At 46.5% G+C, this 12,160-nt stretch overlaps 1 protein-coding gene across 2 annotated transcripts in view; it reads right to left on the bottom strand.

Annotated features, from left to right (window-relative positions):
- CDK15 (cyclin dependent kinase 15) overlaps nucleotides 1–12,160 on the bottom strand; it is a 71,173-nt gene that overhangs the window by 16,428 nt on the left and 42,585 nt on the right. For both annotated transcript variants that reach the window (XM_059702796.1, XM_059702797.1), the window contains exon 11: nucleotides 2,393–2,441. In XM_059702796.1, coding sequence (XP_059558779.1) covers nucleotides 2,393–2,441 — 49 coding nt within the window. The remainder of the gene's footprint in view (nucleotides 1–2,392; nucleotides 2,442–12,160) is intronic.

Here is a 12,160-nt window from a genome sequence, read left to right as displayed (position 1 = left end):
CAGAGGGTTTACAAGTGGAAAGCCACAGGAACAGGTCCCAGGAGGCAATTAACCACAGGGCTGATGTCTGATGTTCAGAATTAAATTGCATGGCCATGCAAATTGCCAACTAAGCAAAAATAGAGGGGCTTAGTTAATGTCAACTATCCTACCAGCCTGAAGCACAGAGAGCTGACACCCGTCCAGGATGCAGGGATGCTGGGACTCCTGGCCCAGAATCCTAATTTGCCTAATTTTTGCATACGATTTACATGATAAACTTTCAGGTGTCTCATTCCCACGACATGAAACTGGTTCTACAAACGGGTAACTTTACCCTCACACTCAAGAGTCATTGCTTTATAGACTTAAAGAAAACATTTGCAAATCCTCAGTCCTTGCAAATTTCCAGGCCAGTTAGAAGACAAGGGAAGATGGGCAGAGGCCTGCCCGGCAGCTGGTAGCCGGAAGAAGGCCTAGTGGGTACGGGTGCCCTGTCCAGGCTTGGGTTTTCAGGACTGATGAAATGGGGCTGGCGTGGGAAAGCTGGTACGAATCACTAGGGCCTGGTATCACTCCAGATGGAGATTCAGGGAAAACCGTGTGAGAAAACTGTTCTAGGTTCACCCTTGCTATAGGGTGGAAGGATGTGGGCCAAACTTGGGGCCTGAACCCACTCTGTGAATTCCCAGGGGGTGGGTGGGTAGGTGGCTATAGTGAAGAGGGAGCAATGCATCTATTGGCGCCCACCTCCGCACTCCCACCCTGGTCAGCGCTCTGTTCCCTCCGCACATTCCCATTCCCACCTGTGAGCTCCTCACAATTGAATTGTTAGGAGGCGAGGCGAGGAAGGCTGCAGGACTGCTGTGGGCTAGTGTCAGCATGGCGGGCATACCGCTTTATTTAGGCTGTTTGCGCTGATGGCTGGGGAAGCCAGGAAAAGCTGATGGAGCTCAGGGGATAGTAGGGACACATGGGAAGAACAGGCCACTCTTACCAGAAAATGTAAAGAAAGGAGAGTAGGTCCTGATTGAGGACAGGAGGGCTTCTGTTTTAGGACTTTCCTCTTCAAGGAACTAACCCTCCCCGCACCCTTCCCACAAGGTTGTACCAAGGCTTCTACTGGTGTCAGGATGGGTCTCAGTCCCTCAGCCTCCACACTATGACCGCCACCACCCACTCCCTCTGCTCCTTGGCTGGCAGAGGCAGCGGCCAGGGCAAAGGGTACCAATGAAGGCTTCTCCTCCTGCGAGCCAGTCTCATGCTGGTCTTCCCGGTGTCAGCCACGGGGGCGGTGCTAAAATACATCTATCTAGATGGGGGGGGGGGGGGCCCCTGTACGCTAGCCAGAGAACATTGGCACTTTTTGAAAGAAATGATAAACAGCAGTTCCCTGGAGCTTGTCTTCAAAACAACAGGGACTTTTCAGGGGGTGCAGTGCATTTGAAAATAAGTGTGGGGTGTGCGGACATCCTTATGGGTGGGGGGAGCCGGTAGCTGGGGGGGTGGGGGGGCGGAGAGGTGCCTCCCAATAAGAGCTCCTTTGCTAATTCATGGCTCTACATCCCGACCTACGCTACTCTCTGCACTCTGGTAGGCACTCCACATGGAGGCTTTCTGAGGCGCGTGAACGCTGTGTCTGGGGAAATGAAACGGAATTTGGTTGGGTTCAACGCGACCGCATTTTCAGGGAAGAACAACACGGAATGTTCCGTGGGGATCTCTCCCCCTCCTCCCCACCTGCGAGAGTGTGTTTTCCTTTGACATTTGAGCCTGTTCCCCTGTCTCTGATGTTTCCCTCACTGCCCTTTTTGCCTCTTCACTGAAGCAAAAAGAACAGAGCCTCGGCTAATTACTCTCAGATCAAATAATACTGGTTATTGTAATTGGTCATTGTCCGAAAACACTGAGTTCTTCTTAGCCCGGAGGTTGCCTGGCACGGCTTAGTTAGCTAACTATTCCGGGAATGTCGCTATTATCTGTTTTACTTTGCAAAAGAAACTAGGGATTTGTTGAAAGCTGGTAATAAAAGTCGGCCCTGGTCTGCGCCGAGACTGGGTGGAGAGGGCCTGGGAAAGCATGACCCCCATGAATCAAGCCGCTCCCCCCTCCAATCGCCGCTCAATGATGTTATTTGGCTTCTCTGTGTCGGGGAATAATAAACCCACTAGGTTTTCTTGCAGGCCAACACTCCCTGTTCTTAGGGCCTCGGGCATGGTGGAGGGGCCCAGAACAATTTTAATGACCAAACGCAGTGAAAGTAAAATGGTTCATAGAGAAAAACCCACAGGCTCCCAGGTGGCTGGCTCTCCCAGAGGCCTCTTCCTGGGGCGTGGGCCCTGGAACGAGGTGCTCGGTGGACTGAGGTCAGGAAAATGCCCCTTCAAACCCTGCTTCCCAAGGTGGTGCTCACCTGTTCCAGACGTTCTGAAGGCTCTGAGGTTTAAGCAGTGGGAACCAGTCTGAAAGACACACACAGACACGTTACAAAGCAAAACGGCCCTAAACTCCTGTTTCCAAAAACATTAAAATCCGAAATGTTCTCCTTGGCCTGGAGGAAGGGGGAATCCGGGTTCAGGTAGGCAAAGTAAAGGGTGTGGAAGGCCTCTTCTCACTGTGAATATTTTATGATTCTGTGTCAGGTCACTATTATGGGGTGAATTGTGTCCCCTCTCCCCCCAAATGCATATGTTGAAGTCCTAACCTCAGGCACCTCAGGATTTTACCTTATATGGAAATAGGGTCGTTACAGATATAATTAATTAAGATGAAATCACTAGGGTGGGCCTTAATCCAATATGATTGGAGCCTGGCCGGTGTGGACCGGTGTGGATCAGGGGTCGAGCATCGACCCAGGAACCAAGAAGTCACCAGTTCCATTCCAACCAGGGCACCTGCCCGATTTGCAGGCTCCATCCCCAGTAAGGGGGGTGGGGGCGGGGTGCAGGAGGCAACCTATCAATGATGTTCCTCTCTCATCGTTATTTCTATCCCTCTCCCTTCCTCTTCTTGCTCCAAAAATCAATAAAAACATTTTTTAAAATAAGGGGACACCGAGATAGACATGTACACAGGAAGACAACCTGAAGAGACACACGGAGAAGCCAGCCATCTGCAGGAGAGGCCTGGAGCAGACCCTCCCCCAGCGCCCTCGGAAGGAACCCATCCTGCCCACACCTCACTTTCAGATCTGCCTCCAGAGCTGTGAGATAATACATTTCTGTGGTGTGTGCCATCCTGCTCGCGGTATTTTGTGATGGTAGCCCTAGCAAACTTATTATGGTTTGAAAAGCCAACAAACACTGATTTAGCCTTGACTGTGTGCAGAGCATGTGCCACGTGCTGGGCAGCACAAAGGAAATAGGCCCACCCTCTCTGAGCTTATAATTCATCGGAGAGAACAAAGTTTGCTCACATGAAAAGTCATGTGACCGATGATGATGGGGCAAAGTCTCAAAAGAGGTCAAAGGTAACGGGGCTAATTTTATATATTACTTACGGGAAAAATGGAAGTGGATCCTGGCTTGAATGATCCAAAATGGATGACCATAAAATATGTAATTTTCTTTGGAGCATTCTTTATAACATTTACGTGTGTATACATGTGTTTCTATTATTCTTGGTATTGACACTATTTAGCCCAAAATAAAACCACCATAAAAGGGAAATTCCTTCAGGAAATACTAATTGAATGCTTCCTCTATGTAAGGGCCATAAAAGGAGCTGTAGCAGAGATGCACTGATGCTCCTATCAAATCTCTGTTTCCCACTCCAATGAGAAAAGAGGATTTCAACTCCCATTTACAATGACGTCTTTGCCTTGTACTTTTCTTGGGCCTGAAATGTAATTGTTTTGGTTTTTAAAGATCTCTTCTTCCAGCTCCTGCAGGAATGGAAAACACCAAGACTGTTTACCCAACAAAGAATTGGACCGATTTTGCTAATGCTGACAAACTCATGTTTGCATGTGCACAGCGAATGACCTGGGAGGCTGGGCACCAGTGGTGGTGGTGACACACGGGCTTCCCTCCATGTTTACTTTCTTAAATTTATTATTTTAATCAAAATCACATATTCTTTTGAAACTTCAAAAATAATTTCTTTTTTAAAAAAATATGTTTTTATTGATTTCAGGAAGGGAGAGGGAGGGAGAGAGAGGAACATCAATGATGAGGGAGAATCCTTGATCGGCTGTCTCCTGCACACCCCCTATTGGGGATCGAGCCCACAACCCGGGCATGTGCCCTGACAGGGAATCAAACTGTGACCTCTTGGTTCATAGGTTGAAGCGCAACTACTGAGCCATGCCAGTCGGGCTTCAAAAGTAATTTCAATTAAAAATGAAATGTAAAGCCCTAGCAGGTTTGGCTCAGTGGACAGAGCATTGGCCTGCAGACTGAAGGGTCTCAGGTTTGATTCCGGTCAAGGGCACATGTCCAGGTTGCAGGCTCAATCCCTGGGGATCAAGCAGGAGGCAGCCAATCAATGATTCTCTCTCATCATTGATGTTTCTATCTCTCCCTTTCCTTTCCTCTCTCTGAAATCAATAAAAAATATTTTTTTAAAAAAAGAAATGTGTAGTGTTAAACATTGTAGAGGGAAAGGAGTGGTTAAAGAACGCAACTGAAGTCAAGTTTTCAAGGTCGGATGCAATCAAATGTGACCACTCTGCTGGCGTTTTACAGCCCCAGGTAGGCGCTAAGGGAAGCCCTCCCACATACAGGTTATTTACTCTCCGGTCAGATGATCGTGCCTAAATTCAAATAACCAGTGAAGATAAGAATATCTGGCATTTGTTTCGAATGTTTGTTTCCAAATCACTTTCTGCCGGCTATTTGCAGTTCTTCCCTGACCAAACAAAATTAAAATATTTCCTTGTTCCTAATGAAATCCATTTCAATCCTCTCCCACGGTCTGCTTTTTCCATACACAGAGCCCTACGTGCCGTGTTTGTTGACCCTTTGTATTTTAATGCTACTTCTAACTTTAGTGTTGTTCTTGTGGAACATGGGTTTGGAATAAACTGAGTTAGGGTTTGAACACTGCACCTAGGGCATGGAACTGCTGCTTCAGTTTCACTGAGACCTTACGTGAGATACTTTAACCCTGGCCAGCCTGCTTCCTTGACTCAAATTAGAGGCCAGAAGGATAAAGTGATTCCCAGAATTCATTAATTCATTGAGATAATGAATGTACAGTGTCTGCCCCAGAGCATTAAACAAAATGAATCCTGTTTGCTGCTCTTCTTCTTCCTCTTCCTTTGGAAAGTGACAGTGAGTAAACTGTGTGTGGTTAGGACTCTGGACCTGGGTTTGGAATCCACACTGTGCCACTTACCAGCTGTGTAACCTGCGGTGTTGCTTACCCTCACTGGGCCTCAGTTTTCCCATCTGCAGAAGTGGAATGATTATAGTTCCTACTGCCCAGGGTTGCTGTGAGAATTCAGGTAGTGAATGTAATAGAAGTAGTTCCTTATGCTTTGCCTCTGCTCTTTCTCTTGTCTGATGCACCATGCTTTTCTCTCTCCTCTCAGGTACTTCCACCATATTGTTCTCCTTGGAAACCCTCTATAACTGGCTATTGCACGCTACTCAAATTCTACTGTGCTCCAAGCTTATGTTCTTATAAGCCTGGCTTGATGTCTCTTGAGTCCTCAGTGTGGGTTAGAGGCATGTTTCTTAGCTATGTGGTGTAGTAACATGAACACAACCCGGGCTCAAATCACCTTTCTGCCATTTATAAACTCGGTAATTTGGGGTAAATTTCTTAATCTCTGTGGTTAAGTAACTCCAAAGTTTTCAAATCTGTAAAATGGGAATAATTTCCCCCGTAGTATGGGAGGATTAGATAAGATTTCACACGGGGTGTGTAGTAGGGGCTCAGTAAATGTTAGTCTTATGCATTTTCCTTCTTGTTTTTCCTTCTCATGTTGGAAAGCCAGCATGGGCTAACAGCATGGTTCTCAAGCCAAGCTGCACATTAGCATCCACCATTTGGGAGAGTTTGGAAGCCCTGGCTCCACACCCCAGAGAGCCTGATTCACCAAGCCTGGGGCGGGTCCAGCATCGGTCCATTGTTGTGTTATTATTATTGTCTTTAATGGTCTCCAGATGTTTCCAGTGTGGCAAACAGGAGGCAGAGGAGGCTGGCCTAGCAAGGAGGCCAGGGTTGACCACTCACCAGTGACTCCCACACTCTTCTCTGAGCTTCTTGGGAGGATTCAATTAAACAATGTATATACAAATTGCGGAACATAGTGTCTGACACATAAAATATGTTTTTCAAGGATGGGAAAGAGGAAGCCTGGTAAGGGAAGAATTAGTTCCCATAAATTCTCCCAGGAAAGGATGACCTATAAGAGTTGCACAGGGAGGCAATGTAATAACATGGAACTTGAGGTTCCCTGTCTTGCATAGATGGTACCTGACTCTCTTCCCACATCTATTCTGTAGCTGCATGAGCTGAGATAGAGGGATGGATGTGTCCAGAGTCAGCCAGGTTGCTGTTATGAAGTCCAGCCAAAGCCCAATGCTGGTTCCTAGCCTTCCTTCTCATTCCTATGCAGTAACCTGATGTTGAATGACCTTGCTTCTCGCTTATTGATTTTTCCTCCCAGGAGTTAAGCTGCAGGGGATCAATGAGAGAATGATCCACAAACAGATAGGCATTGTACACACCACCATTTTAAGAACAGTCTTCTTACTCTGGCTTCAGTTGTCTCTAAAAATCATAGGTCTGTAGGCAGCGCATTTCCCTTCTCCTACCAAAGATGATAGTAAATCATTAGAGCAGTTTTTTCTCCATTTCCTCTTTCTGCAGTTCTCTTTACAAGAGTTCTCATTGGGGTTCAATGGGCATTCGAGGTAGGAAAAGCAAAGTAAGCTGCCAAAGGAAACTTAAAAAGCTGAACTTTAAGTTTCCCAACTACATAGAGTCAAATTAAACTGATGGCGGAACTGTCGCTCTCATAATCAGATAATGCATTTTTTCATAAACATTTAAGAAAGCTCATTTCAAGAACAGGGACCTTAGTCAACAGAGATTTGTTGGTTGATTGATAAAACACCACCAGGATCATTTTGAGTCTTACCTCCAAGTAAAACATTTTCTAGTTACTATAGTCTTGCCACAATCACCCTAGGGTTATCTTATAGCTGTCCACTGAACTACACCTCTGGAGTTTCCCAAATACAATGCATTCTTGAGATACCATATATTTAAGTAGTTGATAATGTTGTTAGCCTTATTCGCTATCTCTCAAGCAGTAACTTTAAAACTGCACCACAGAAATCTGCAGCTCTTCTCCTGTCTCTAGCTCTGCTCCACCCCAAATGCATACATTCACCCCTCCCAACTGCTTGCTTCCCTCTTCCTCAGTGACCTGGCTTGGAAGCTCCCCTGGTCTTTGGCTCACGGACTCTAAATTAGGCTCTTCTGCCACTTTGCATTCGCAGTCTTTAAATTCCTATTTGGGTATCGGGACGCCAAAGCCAGGGCTCTCATGGAGGGTGCTCCTTGGCATTTGAGCCTGGCACTCCAATTCATGCTTCTGGTGTATCACTTTTCTAACTGCATCACATCTTTCTGTAGATTCCAAGAAAATACCCCATCCTCTGAAGCCTACCCCTAAGGTAATGGTCTCGGGAGAGGACAGGTAAGCTAGGCTTTGCTCCTTGTGGGTGGATGGATAGGTGGAGGGGATGGCATTGCTTGGGGTCTCTCATCTTTCCCCAGAGCAGTACCATGTTTAATATCTGTCCACCACCACCACCACCACCCCCGCCCCCCACCCCCGCCCCGCAAATGATGTTTGAGCTATAGCTTGACCATGCCATTTGGTGTTTATGGTATTTAATAATGCATCATTTGACAACATTTACCATTCCCCTGTAGTCTCAAAAATGTTTAAGGGTTACCCCAGGGAGGCACTGTGCTCAGCAGTGAGGATACGCAGAAATGAAACTTTTCATACCCCCAAAGAACTTATGGCCATACAATTTCTGCGGCACATTACCCTTATCATCATCATCATCATCATCATCATCATCATCTCCTGGTCCTCCCCAGCCCCTCTGGCTATTCCTTCTCAGCTCCCAAAGACCCCTTCCCCCTCTGGCTGACCCTCAGGACTGGTTCCCCAGGGCTCCATCGTAGTTTTCTTTCTCTACACACTCTCCCTTGGGCAAATGAATTCACATCTGGGGTTTCACATACCACTTTAAGCAGATGACTTCCATTTTGTATTTCTAGATTGGACTCTTGTAATCACAGGCTTGTATTCCTAACTGCTTTCTAGATATCTCCGTTTGGTGGCTTCACAGATATCTTAAACTCAGAATATCCAAACCTTCTATGCATTACCTTCTTCACAAATCCATGTCTCCCCCCCTTTATTTCCTGTGGCAGTGAGTGGAGCTCTCATTCTCTTGCCCACTGCAAATGGGTTTTCCCTTCACAACTCAACTCCAATCAGTTACAACTTCCCCCTCACTCTGCCTCCCAGATGCTCTGCAGGTTTGTCCCCTCCGTTCCTCATCCCTTGCCATGGCTCTAGTTGAGACTTTCTATTTGTCTTCGAGAATCTAGGGCATTGCCACATTGCTTCTGGCCAACTGATTCGACATATAGTCTCCAAGCAAGTTCTTCTCAAATTTAAATCCTGCGAACAATCATCCAATGGCTCTCTTTGTTTACTAGCTAAGCCCAAATCCTTGGGGTGATTACAAAGCACTTCCCCATCTAGTCCCCATTCACGCTTCTAGGTCAATCTATAGCAATGTCCCACCACAAAACCAACGTTCTAGCTTCCCTCAGCAGTTTACCTGCTTGGCACATTACCACATATACCTGCTTTCCTAGTCCTCTGTGTCAATGTCCTTTGTCTGGAATGCCCTTTCCCCTTGTTCACCTGGGAAAAGCCCACTTCGTCGTCTTTGAGACCCACCCAGCTCATGCCTTTCTCTCAAACAGCCCCCGAATTCCCCAGACAAACCAAGGGGTATTTTTCCTAGTCTTCCTAGAGGTTCCCAGGGGATGTGGCTATATTAATACTTTCCACATTGTGTTGTTTATATTTCCCCTCCAGACTGTGTGCCTTGAAGGCAGGTATCGATGTCTTATTTATTTTTTAATCTCCCAGTCCCAATACCTAGCATTCAACAATATTTGTTGAATGGATGAAAAATTGATGCTTGGATAAAAAATTAAAATGAAATAAATTTACTAAACCTTATTCTTAAAGTGCAAAAAAGTAACTGAAGAAAGCCCACCTGTGCATCCTGCTCTGTGTCTTACAGAGATCAGGGACACAGGCGCTGGCCAGGAAGGTGGGGAAGGAGCCTCCTGCTTGAGCTAGTTCCATGATATTCAGAAACTTAAGGCTCTTTTTCTTAAACTAGGAAGGAACAAGAGCAGGGTGCAACTTGAAAAAAAATTTTTTTTCACTTGCTTTCACTCATTTGCAATTTTTCCTCATCTTAACTAGTTTAAGATCATCTAGTCCCCCTCAATAAAAACTAATAATTGCCACCAAATAAATTAAAGATGAGAAAACTAAAAATAAATGTAGAAACTGGAAGAGACTATTAATGAAGATCAAAGTGGGCTGTGTATCTAAATGAATTTCACTGACTGGTTTGGGGGACGGGTTAATAAAGATGTTAATAGTAACTCGCCAGGGGCTTTGGGCAGTGCTCAGAGTGCAATGGTAATGAGCCCAATCAGGGTTCACAGCTTGGAGAGCGCCAGTGGCTTCATTAGCTGGAGCAAGGGGTGGGGGTGGGGTGGCTGCTGGAGTCTCAGGGTAGGAACTCCACTCACAGCACAATCCAGAAGCATGTCGCCAATCTCACAGATTCCAAAATCCAGTGGTGGTGGAAGGACATAATCATTTAGAAATGGACTTGGAAAAGTGTTCTGAGCTGGTCCCCAGTCTGGGTCTTTGTTCTGTTACCAAATCATTATAGTTGCCCTTTGATGGCTGGAAGGTAATGTGGCAAACTGTCAGAGCGCTACCTTGGAGTCCAACAGACCTGGATGTTCTGGGTCACCCCTCCCTGGCGAGGTGACTCTAGGCAACACACACACCTCCCTAAGCCTCAGCTCTCTCCTCTCTACAGTTGGGATGAGAACACTGTCCCCATCTGATAGGGCTGTTGTCAGTCAGAGTAGAACAGTGTATGTAAAGTGCCTAACTCATAGTTAGTGCTTAACAACAGTGGTTACTATTATCCAGTAATAAGGTGAATGATAAGTTATATATGCTTTCTCGACGAAGCAGGCAGAACAGGTCTTTATTTATGTTTTTATTTATTTCAGAGAGGAAGGGAGAGAGAGAGAGAGACAGAAATATCAATGATGAAAGAGAATCACTGATTGGCTGCCTCCTGCATACCCTCTTCTGGGGATCAATCCTGCAACCCAAGCATGTGCATTGACTGGGAATTGAACTGTGACCTCCTGGTTCATAGGTCGATGCTCAACCACTGAGCCATACCAATTGGGCCAGAACAGGACGTTTAGAGAGTACAATTGGAACTAAAACCCAGGTTCTCTAACTTCTAGTCATTGATTTCATCCTATATAATAAAAGCATAATGTGCTAAGTGTCTGACCGATTGGTCACTATGACACGCACTGACCACCAGGGGCCAGACGCTCTGGTAGGTTAGCTTGCTGGTTGGGTCCAGCCAATCAGGACTGGGCAAGAGGGCTGGACATGCCCTGGAGCCCTCCCGCAGTCCCTCCCCAGCCGGCCGATCCTATCGGCCCCAGTCAGGACTGGGCAAGATAGCCCTGATCAGCCCCGATTGCTGGTCAGGCCGAGGGACCCCACCTGTGCACGAATTCGTGCACCAGACCTCTAGTTTAACATATAGTTAGTGACTTTATGTGCCAGTTAGGGGCCATGTGTAAAATACTAGAAACACTAAAAGGGGTCAGGTGTGCTCTGTAGAAAACTTCAGCACTCTTTCCACTATGCCATGCTTTGGGTGAAATCAATAATGATGACACTAATGTTATCTGTGATCTAGTTGCCCTTACTGGTACCCATTACGTAGCATGTAGATAATAAGGGCCCTCCCTGGGAAGAGGCCCAAGGCTATAGAGTGGACAAGCATCTCACCACAGCTCAGGGCAAGGAGAGAAGCAGAATGGAGCCTTCACCAGCAGTCAGCTTCAACAGGCCCTCAAAACTGACTTAGGTCAGTGTTTGGAAACTGAAGGTCAGCTCTTAGGGTGTGCAAATTCAAACACTGTTTAGCCCCAAGCAAGCAAAAACAAAACTCAGTTCTGGAGCCAGTTCTGGAGCCTGACATCTAGAAGGAAGCCAGAATGCAAGGGAGCAAAACATCAAGAGAGAGGCATGGCATCAGCTCTCACACATCTGTCACCGAGTCACAGCTCAATGCACCTCCACACGGTGTAGAAAACAGAACGACCACGTGCTTTGGTTGAGAACCTACTAAAAGCACCATGTGTGGCAACTGATGTTCACTAGACTTAGTATGGCAGCCATGCCACACTATATACATAAATCAAGTCATCATGTTGTACACCTAAAACAACTACGATGTTATGTATCAATTATATCTCAAAAAAAAAAATTAGGTCCCATGGCAGATGTAGATGAATAATTTCACTTATTTCTCAGAATGGCCCCGCAAAATGAGACTCAGGTATACAACGTGGTTAGTGGAAGGAGAACAAGATTTGGCTGTGGACTGGCCCCCTGCCCATTCAGAAATGCTTCTGTGGGGACCGGGAAGAAAGCTTTGGCTTTGGGGTGTAAAATCGTGGTACTCCCAGCAGCATGGGCCCTGGCAGGCAGGAGGAAGGACTAGCCGTTATGTATGCCCTGTGCTTGGCACACAGGGAACACTTTTCCCATGATAGGATTGTCCCCATTTTGCAGATTAGGGAACTGGGAAATCAGTAACTTCCTCCAGAAAATACAAGGTGGAGCTTGGACTTGCCCGTCCATGGGAGAGTTGATGCTCTTAGTTAAAACCTCCCTCCCCAGTGCCTGCCCCCCAGTCCAGCCCACTGAATATCTCCATAACTCCCTTGGCTAACAGGTCGGGTGACTGAGGGAATGCCAATCACAACCAACACACAGAGACTTGCTCAAAACCCTTGGAGCCCAAAGCATGGTAGCTCTTTAGCATCCCAATAGAGACAA

Source organism: Myotis daubentonii, chromosome 7, assembly GCF_963259705.1.
Source record: "Myotis daubentonii chromosome 7, mMyoDau2.1, whole genome shotgun sequence".
In the NCBI taxonomy this organism is placed as follows: domain Eukaryota; kingdom Metazoa; phylum Chordata; class Mammalia; order Chiroptera; family Vespertilionidae; genus Myotis; species Myotis daubentonii.
The sequence above is the reverse complement of the archived record's forward strand: the minus strand, read 5'-3'. Positions and strand labels throughout refer to the sequence as shown.